This window comes from Crocuta crocuta, unplaced genomic scaffold, assembly GCF_008692635.1.
Source record: "Crocuta crocuta isolate KB4526 unplaced genomic scaffold, BGI_CrCroc_1.0 scaffold77, whole genome shotgun sequence".
Taxonomy (NCBI): Eukaryota; Metazoa; Chordata; class Mammalia; order Carnivora; family Hyaenidae; genus Crocuta; species Crocuta crocuta.
The window spans coordinates 5,809,937-5,819,546 of record NW_027532172.1 but is presented as its reverse complement, the minus strand read 5'-3'; the positions used below and the strand labels follow the sequence as shown (position 1 = coordinate 5,819,546).

At 54.2% G+C, this 9,610-nt stretch overlaps 1 protein-coding gene across 2 annotated transcripts; it reads left to right on the top strand.

The window, feature by feature from the left end:
- Positions 1-775: 775 nt before the first annotated feature.
- On the top strand, positions 776-9,610 carry UQCRC1 (ubiquinol-cytochrome c reductase core protein 1). Of its 2 annotated transcripts, none has more exons than XM_077777108.1 (13): positions 776-878; positions 1,149-1,289; positions 3,497-3,583; positions 4,624-4,753; positions 4,963-5,161; positions 5,683-5,762; positions 7,139-7,254; positions 7,493-7,636; positions 7,768-7,928; positions 8,040-8,125; positions 8,457-8,545; positions 8,890-8,965; positions 9,415-9,610. In XM_077777108.1, the coding sequence occupies exons 1-13, from the start codon at positions 810-812 to the stop codon at positions 9,477-9,479; spliced, it is 1,443 nt and encodes a 480-aa protein (XP_077633234.1). In that variant the 5' UTR covers positions 776-809; the 3' UTR covers positions 9,480-9,610. The 2 variants fall into 2 exon arrangements, with proteins under 2 accessions (XP_077633234.1, XP_077633233.1); XM_077777107.1 differs by having other exon boundaries at positions 1,146-1,289.

The following is a 9,610-nucleotide window of genomic DNA, read 5'->3' as shown; positions in this document are numbered from 1 at the left end:
GTCTGGTGCTGTTTTTCAAACAAGGAATACGCGATATCACAAATTGGTCTTTATACTGTTCCTTTTCTTAGCAATATATTTTTTTCATAAAGAAGGAATTTATTTTCGTTTTAATGTTTTTTATTTATTTTTGAGGGAGAGAGAGACAACAAGAGCCGGGGAGAACCAGGGAGAGGGGAAGACACAGAATCCAGCCTCCAGGCTTCGTGCTGTCATTACAGAGCCCGACGCAGGGCTCGAACTCGTGAACCACGAGATCATGACCTGAGCCAAAGTCAGACTTACTGAGCCACCCAGGCGCCCCTTAGCAATATATTGTTAAGTTCCTTCGATGTCAACCATCTGAATCTTATTCATCCCTTTAAAGAGAAAACCGCGATCAGCAGCTACCTCACAGTCCCAGGATCCTTCGCTGATGTTTTACCGGGGTTGGGGGTGGGGCTCCCATTCTCGGACGCGCGACGGCTGCAGCCTTGGACAGCGCTGCAACTCTGAGCACGCAGTGGATTCGGGATGATGCCCGCAGTTCGTGAGAAATATCGCGCATTCTGACTTTCACGGGTGAAAGGGGAAGATAAACTGGACCACGGACGGACGCGCGCTGGCCATGGATAGCCAGGTGGGCTGCTGTGCGCAGCTACCCGCGGACGCGCGGACAGAACCGCGGACTAGCCACATGTGAATAGCCTTGGTCTCCGCCAGGAGGCAGCCGAGCGCCATGTTGGCGGTAGTGCGCCTGCGCTTCGGACGCCGCTGCGTCCTCTCTCTACGCAAGCGTGGCGCGACCTGGCGCCGACTGGAGCTAGAAGATGGCGGCTTCCGCGGTTTGCCGGGCGGCCAGCGCCGGGACTCGAGTGCTGCTTCGCACCCGCCGCTCGGTGAGGCGACAGCGAGAGCATAAGGCTGCGGAGCGCGGAGCTTCGGGACGCGGACGGGAAGTGGACTGTTAGCGGCAGCGGGTCGAGATTGGGGAGGTTCCGGGGTCAGGGCCATGGGAAGGTCACGGCGCTGAGCGGGGATGGGAGTCTGGCAGCCGGCCGAGGGTCTGGGAACCGGGTTCCCACTGCTGGCCTGGGAGCCAGCAGCCTGGGAGCCGAGGAGAGATCCCGCAACCCAGCCCCTCAGTCTCGGTTGTCTATTTCCAGCAGCCGGCCCTGCTGAGGTCGCCTGCCTTGCGGAGCACCGCCACCTTCGCCCAAGCTCTCCAGAGCGTGCCAGAGACACAGGTCAGCTTGCTGGACAACGGACTGCGAGTGGCCTCCGAGCAGTCCTCCCAGCCTACCTGCACGGTGAGCGGGGCCCCTTCTCGGGAGGTCGCCTCCGTATTGCTCCTGGCGTCTTTTCTCAGGTCAGGGTGTGACCTTGGGCCCGAGTCCTCTGTGATTTGGGTCAGACTTATTTCTGCCCGCTGCTGGATTGATTCTGCTACCTTAATCCTGACCCTAGCTAGGCTTGACTTCTTGGGCCATATAGCTAACACTAGTTTAGCATATGATGCCTGCTAAGCAGGAGGCCCAAGTTCCTTTGCAGCGTTTTCTTAAGCAGCTCATATGAGAGCAGTGATCCTGCTTTCATTTTATAATGAGGAAAATGGGTTTCAGAGACCTAAGGTGACTGCTAGGCTAACAGCCCAAAGCCATAATCTCCTGGCTAGACCACTTACGCACTTGCGAAAGGAATGCATTTGAAGATTCCAAGGAAATGGATGGCTTTCCAAAAAAATACAAATTTTCAAAATTGACTTGAGAGAAATCTTGGCGAGATACAGTATATGAATAGGTGAGAAGACTCTCAAGATGTAATCCTCTTCTCTGGACCCCACACTCCACGTTAAGTGGCTTCATTAGTAAATTCTAGTTTTCCAGGAACAGATAATGTGTTTCGTTATAAGTTGTTACTAAACACAGTAAAAGATCATGGGCAACTTCCTTATGTGGCACTTCTATGAACTGACCTGTTAAGCCAGTTTGAGAGATGGGGCATCTGGATGGCTCAGTCAGTTAAGTGTCTGACTCTTCATTTTGGCTCAGGTCAGGATCTCAAGGTTTGTGGGTTCAAGTCCTGCCATTGGGCCCTGCACTGACCTCACAGAACATGTTTGGGATTCTTTCCGTCTCTGCCCGTCCTCTGCTCACACTCTCTCTCAAAATAAGTAAATAAACTAAAAAAAAAAAAAAAAAGTTTGGGAGAGAATGCTGTATTTTATAGACTCTCAGATGCTCTAGACTATAAGGGGCACCACTGTGCTCCAAGTGCCAGAGAAAGTACGCTGTCAGTTATAATCCAAAGATATCTATCATGGGTTGTAAGGTGAATTTTTCTTCCTGAAATATTAGTTATGAAATAGATGTTAGTGTAAGAATTTACGACATATGTATATCAGCATCTCTTAGGAAAGTAGATGTGAGGGGCGCCTGGGTGGCTCAGTCGGTTAAGTGTCCAATTTCGGCTCAGGTCATGATCTCACAGTTTATGGGTTCGAGCCCCGCATCAGGCTCTGTGCTGACAGCCAGCTCAGAGCCTGGAGCCTGCTTCAGATTCTGTGTCTTCCTCTCTCTCTGACCCTCCCCTGCTCACGCTGTCTCTCTCAGAAATTAAAAAATAAATAAAAAAGGAAAGTAGATGTGAAATTTTTAAGTCAACTGTAAAGAAAAATTAAAAGACTAGATCTATGTGACCTATGGAGGTACGTGGTGTGACGTGTTTCATGGCACAGTGGGAGGCTATTAAGAAAATTATGAGAGGGGCACTTGGGTGGCTCAGTCGGTTAAGCGTTTAACTTCTGTTCAGGTCATGATCTCAAGGTTTGTGAATTTGAGCTCTGTGTTGGACTCTGTGCTGACAGCTCAGAGCCTGGAGCCTGCTTGGAATTCTGTGTCTCCCTGTCTCTCAGCTCCCCCCTCGCTCATACTCTGTCTCTCTTTCTCTCAAAAATAAACAAACATTAACCAAAAAATATATATATATATTTTTTAAAGATTATGGGATTCTCTCGTTGGGTGCCAAGGAGACAATTGGCAATATTAGGTATCCAGGTCTGATTAAAACTTTTTTAAATAATTGTGAGTGAAGGCTACTTGCTTAATAAGATAAAATGTTCAGTATCTAAACCAACAGCCTCCTTCCTTAGTGGGGAAACAACAAAATCACCAGAAAAAAGAAAATAAATTGTTGTTTGCAAATGATGTGTTGCTTGCCTAGAAAAAGTAAAAAATCAACTGAAAAGCAAGACAATATAAAAAGTTCATATTGATAATGGAGCTGCGTGAATGTGCAGTTAGAAACTTCTTTGGGACCGAGCACAGTAAGTCTTTCAGCCTGTGCCTGTGCCCAGGGCACAGCGTTATCTCCAAGCACAGGGGTGCTACTGAGACAGCTCTCCCTTACCCTGGGACCATGAGCCCCTACCTGGGGTTCGGCTGAGTCACCCAGGGTAGGGTGTGAGTGGAGTCTCGGGTGGTTTGTATGTTAACTTTGTCGGTGGCTTCTTGTCCAGGTTGGGGTGTGGATTGATGTTGGCAGCCGTTACGAGACTGAGAAGAACAATGGGGCAGGTTACTTTCTGGAGCATCTGGCTTTCAAGGTGAGGCTCCTGAAGTCCTACGTCTCCCCTGGGCATACAGCTGCCTATTGTCCCTCCTGAGGATGCAGGTCAGCAAAACCATCCTCCTCAGTTATGGGCTTCAGCTGGGGGCCATCTCTGGCTGGCCTTTCTGGAAGGAATCATGAGGGTTTGGGCTCTCCTGAGTGCGCACTTATCTGGTCAACCTCTGCACAAGCCTCCCAGAGCCAGAAAAATACGCAGGGAGCCACAGGAGCCCCACTCCTCACCAGAGAGGCCAGGTCTGTGTCGTCTGCACATGTTGGTGTGTAATTGAATGTATAGATAGCTACGTGAATTTTAACAAATTCACAGACTTGGGCAAGTATGTGTTCTTGTGAAATATTCTGCTCTGGCAGAATACCTGGGTATCTCTTGTTTGAGCTTTCTTGACGGTAGGGACAGTCACGAGTCTCAGCCCCTAAGCCAGCCTGTTGGCATGGAGTCTGAGTTTTTTAAATGAATAAAAAAATGGAGAAGGAGATATGGACAAGGAGGGGTATGGAGCAGGCCCAGGTAGATAGCCTAGCCAGCAGCAGCATCATAGATATGTGTGTAGATCTCAACATGCATGTGTGTGTGCCAGTAGAGAGTCACACCCACACGTACATATGGGACTGGGGTTGAGTCCCACAGAAGTGTCCAGTAGACACGCACAGTCATATGAATGGGTAATGGCAGCATCACCTGAACATTGATGTGACATAACCTGACTATGTCAGTAAGGTGACTGGTGCTGGTACGATCAGGCTGGTGTGGAGCTTTGGATTTCAGACGCCAACACTTGTACTGACCATGCTCTCCTCTCCTGGCCCCTTGTTGTCTCCATTCTGTTAGTTAGCTCATGATACTGTGGCCTGCTCGGCACTCGGTGAGGACAGACTGCAGGCCATACTTCCCCATAGTCGTAGCTGAGGGAGGTGCCTGTAGACCACTGGCCCTGCTGGGACTTTAACCTTTGAAGATGGGGGTCCTGAGTTCCCATGTGGCTCCTGATTGGTCGTATTGGTATGTGGCTCCAGGGAACAAAAAATCGGCCTGGCAATGCCTTGGAGAAGGAGGTGGAGAGCATGGGGGCCCATCTCAATGCCTACAGCACCCGGGAGCACACGGCATACTACATCAAGGCACTGTCCAAGGACCTGCCGAAAGGTAACATCTGGAGGAGGGGGCAGGGACGGGGATAGGACTTCAAGTGTGCAGAGGACAGGCCCCCAGGAACTCGGCCTGGCTGAAGATTACGGCTACCCTGACAGCAGATCCTTGCCGCAGGGCAAGTAGGCATGCTAGGCCTGGGGGTTTGTGCTGTTATGGGCTGCAGTGGCCCACCTGGTTCCCAAACCTGCCCTTCTCGAACCCAGCTGTGGAGCTTCTGGCCGACATTGTGCAGAACTGCGCCCTAGAAGACTCCCAGATTGAGAAGGAGCGTGATGTGATCCTACAGGAGCTGCAGGAGAGTGATGCATGCATGCGGAACGTGGTCTTTGACTACCTGCACGCCACAGCATTCCAGGGCACGCCCCTGGCCCAGGCTGTGGAGGGACCCAGTGGGAATGTCAGGTGAGGGTTGGCTGGGCCTGTGCTGGAATGTGTTCAAGCCCTATCCACACGAGTTTGGTTTTAGTTGGTCTTTGCTATAATACTTCTTAATCTGCACAACTGGAAATGTTTTCTCTGTGCCTTGTGGTTCCTGCGGACCTTTTAAAATACGGTCTTTACTCACATCGCAGGCTTCTTCGTAGGGTATGATTTTATGTGTGTCCTGAAATCCTGAGGGAGGGGGCGTTGGGGATCCTGTCTGTGTGGCTCCTTGTCCCATGGTGGGACAAGCTCTGATACTGCCCCTTGAGAGCCTCACAGCATCAGCTCTTCCCTCGGGGAGGAAGGACTGAGTCTGACCTAAGAGCAGACATGAGGCAGGGCCCTGGAGGGCTGGGTGACAGAAATGGGGAAGGGGATTGAGGGGCTTGATCCCTGGAGAAGCCATGTCTTCCCTTGTCTGTCTCTTCCGCTCTGTTTTGTGAGACCCAGACCGCTGTGGTTTGGGAGAGGCATTAAGCCATTAGCCATATGTCTTGCAGGAAGCTATCTCGTGCAGACCTGACCGAGTACCTCAACAGGCATTACAAGGCCCCTCGCATGGTGCTCGCAGCAGCCGGAGGTGAGTGATGAGCTCACTGAAGCCTTGTGGTAATGGGTGTGTGAGTACCAGCCTTGCTTACCGGGGCCCAGATCTCCTGGTTCTTACCACAGGGGATCTTCCACTCCTGGGCACCCTGGTCATGTCCTGTCCTTGCGGAGAGTGACCTCTCTCCCATGCTTTCTGAGGCGGGATGGGAATCTGCCCTTCCACCACCACTGGGACCCACCACGTAGGAAAGCTGCTCCCTCTCATTAGTACAGGACTTTCTCAGCCCTGCCTGTGTGAGGAGACCCAGTTTGCAGGCTGGTGGGAGATACTAGCCCCCAGGTTTGTTCCTTGCAGCCTTGCTAGTGGGCAGGCCAGACACTGGGGTGTGACAACACACATTCAGTGACAGACTGGGAAGTGCCTTTAAGGGGAGGCGCCAGTGGCAGGGGACTGAAATGGAGGACTCAGAGTTGGAGGTTAGGGGGTGCTCTTGGAGCATATCGTTGCTGGAACCGAGGTCTAAAGAATGGGGGGGGTCAGTTGGGTGGGGAGTGGAGAACCCGAGCGGGGGGCAGGGCAGTGTCACAGCCGGATGCTTGGTTGCCATGTGTGGGCCAAAGCAAAGGCAGGCCGGCCAGTGGGGGGCTGTAGCAGGTGTCTGGTGGGAGGTGGCAGGAGCGAGTGAGGGAGGGGATAGACTCAGGATGGTTCTATCGATGGAACTCTGCAGGAGGGACGGGCGTGGGATTAAGGATGCTTCTCCAGCTGTGGCCTTGGCAGCTGGGTGGGTGAAACGGACTGATGAAAAGAGCATGATTGGTGGCTTCGAGGGCTGTGAACCTGGGGACCAAGAGCAGTGTAAGCTAGTGACACGTAAGACTGCGTTGAGTCCAGTGGGGTCTGGGCACCTACTGGTCAAGATGCTAGAGCAGCAGAGGCTTCCTCTAGTCAAGGCGAGGATGTGAAGTCTATGGCGGTTCAGAGGGCCTGAGTTTACAGTGTCGTTTGTAAAAGTACTCAGAGCTGGTCACTACCTTCTCATTCGCCAGTGCCCATAGGGCAGCGGCCCACATCTGCCTGCTTGAGGAAAGACCAGAGGGGCAAAGCAGGTGGCCTTGTGTCCAGGGAGCCCCATCTTGTCCTTGATGTGGGTGAGAACGCATCACATGGGGACCCATCTTCAGGCACAGCACGCCGCTTGCTTCCCTGTGGTTGAGGTGATGGGTGCTGTTCGACCCTGAGGTGCCTTCCCTCCCCGTGAGGCAGAGTCTGTCTATGGAGGATTCTCTTCCCTCACCCTGTCCTGATACCCTGTTTTCCTTCTGCCGTCTCCCACTGAGATGGGACGGGGGGCCTCCACCTGTGTGCAAGTCCCCTGACTGGTGACCGCGCTCTTGTCTCGGCAGGGGTGGAGCACCGGCAGCTGCTAGATCTCGCCCAGAAGCACTTCAGCAGCGTCTCTGAGACATACACGGAGGACACCGTGCCCACTCTCGCTCCATGTCGCTTTACTGGCAGCGAGGTGGGCGGCCTTGTGGGCAGGGGTAGTATTCTCAGCTGGGGCCTCTGGAGGGGTGCTTGCGTACACGGTTATCTTCAGGACTCCAGAGGTACCTCAGGAGTTGGGAACAGGTCCTATAGCCACTGCTTCACAAGCACACATGTTCATGCACGCGTGTGCATGCCTCACCCACACCCTCTAACTTTCTTGTCGCCTGGACATTGTGGCTGTCCCTCAGTCTTGCCATGTACCATTTCAGATCCGCCACCGCGATGATGCTCTGCCCTTGGCCCATGTGGCTATTGCAGTAGAGGGGCCTGGCTGGGCCAACCCGGACAATGTGGCCCTCCAAGTAGCCAATGCCATCATTGGCCACTATGACTGCACTTATGGTGGTGGCAAGGTGAGTGCCGGGGCAGGCACGGGACTTTGCCCTCCGGGAACAGAGGGTGTCAGGTGTGGGCTCCCCTGCTGTGGGGGCAGGGTGTGGACCACAGGCAGGAGGGTGGGTGCTAACGCTCCTTGCCCCGGTAGCACCTGTCCAGCCCACTGGCTGCAGTCTCCGTGGCCAACAAGCTGTGCCAGAGTTTCCAGACCTTCAATATCTGCTATGCAGACACTGGGTTGCTGGGTGCGCACTTTGTCTGTGATCGCATGAAAATCGATGACATGATGTTCTTCCTGCAAGGCCAGTGGTGAGTGGCAGCCCAGTACTGCTGGGTGCAGGAGGTGCCTTTGAGGACAGTAGGGGGCTTGCAGACAGCACGGTCTCTGGGGGATGACCATCCCATCCCCTACCGTTTTAGGATGCGCCTGTGCACCAGTGCCACAGAGAGTGAGGTCCTCCGGGGCAAAAACATCCTCCGAAATGCCCTGGTGTCTCATCTGGACGGTGAGTGCTGCAGCCCTTTGGAGAGGGGGTGGAGCACATCCTGGCAGAGAAGCCCCAGTGTAGCCACCATGCCCAACCAAGATGGGAAGGCAAACTTTGAAGGCCATGCCATACCCCCACTCCCACCCCCAGGGGCTTGGCATGTCAGATGCTGCGTGGGCAGGCCAGGTCAACAACAGCCCATTGCTACAGTAGCAGGTGGTTGTAGAAGTGAGGGCTGGGATCTGGAGTCCAAGCACCGTCCAGGTGTCCGCCCGGAGCCAGAGCTTCAGTGTTTGCCTGTGCTCCGGGACCGGACCGGTTGGACCTGGAAACCTCCCTGACCTTGCAGGCACCACTCCTGTGTGTGAGGACATCGGACGTAGTCTCCTGACCTATGGCCGTCGCATCCCCCTGGCCGAGTGGGAAAGCCGGATTGCGGTAACATGGGCCCCTGGGAGAGGTTCTGGACTCTAGACCTGGCAGGCTCCCCAGAGGGCGGGGAGTTGAGGCCTGACAGCGTAGACAGCTCCTGTAGGCATTCCTGATGTCCTAGGCAGCGTCACCAGCAGGGGTGGTATAATTGGAGGACAGGGCAGAGGCACTGATGGCTGAGGGAATGGGCGGGGCCTGTGGTGGTCTACAGGAGAGAGGGCCCTGCTGCCTTTCGCCCTTAGGTGAGGGGGCAGTGCCATGGTCCATATGGACCATCTCAGTAGTGTTGACTGGCTGAGGTAGTCCCAGGAGCCTGCCTGTCAGTTGGTGTGCTCTGCCTCACCCTGCAGGAAGTGGATGCCAGTGTGGTACGTGAGGTCTGCTCCAAGTACTTCTATGACCAGTGTCCAGCGGTGGCTGGATTTGGTGAGTTGCCTGGAGGGCCCGTTCTTTATCCTTTTCCTCAGGTCTCCTTTTAGGCTCCTTCTGCCTCTGCTCCCCCTCTCCCCCCGCCCAGCCTATACTGGCAGCAGCAACTGAGGCCCCCTGAGAGGCTCTGCCCAATAGCCTGGTTGCCAGGGAGTTCTTGCTCAGAAAACCTGTCCCAGCAGCTCCTTGACTCCCTGCCAAGGTGCCTCCATCAATACCCCACACCCGCCAGGTAACGGACACCTCCATGTATAGGGTGGGGCTCCAAGAGCCAGGGAGCATGAAGGGACAGGCTCAGCACCCCTGAGGGAATGTGCTTTTCCTTGTTTTCCATTCAGAGCGTGTCTTGCGCTGCTCTGGGCAGCCCTGGATCGGGTGCGGCACAGGGCCAGGTGTCCCTGTGCAGGCCAGGCACCCCACCCTAACACCCCACCCTATCCCCACAGGCCCCATTGAGCAGCTCCCAGACTACAACCGGATCCGTAGCGGCATGTTCTGGCTGCGTTTCTAGGCTGGAAGGCTGTGAAGGCAAGAGGGCGGGGCCGGGGTTCATGGTCTACCCCCCCGCCCCCTAACATACACCTCAGCTCTTCAGACCTGCGTGTGGATTACCTTACCTCCAATAAAGTCCTTTGTTGAGAA

Bases quoted from the DNA above. Each gene is read 5' to 3' on its own strand.
- UQCRC1 (XM_077777107.1), top strand. From the start codon at position 810: ATGGCGGCTTCCGCGGTTTGCCGGGCGGCCAGCGCCGGGACTCGAGTG. The intron at 5,763-7,138 runs GTGAGTGATGAG...TTGTCTCGGCAG, and splicing joins GGTGCTCGCAGCAGCCGGAG to GGGTGGAGCACCGGCAGCTG. The intron at 8,126-8,456 runs GTGAGTGCTGCA...CTGACCTTGCAG, and splicing joins CCTGGTGTCTCATCTGGACG to GCACCACTCCTGTGTGTGAG.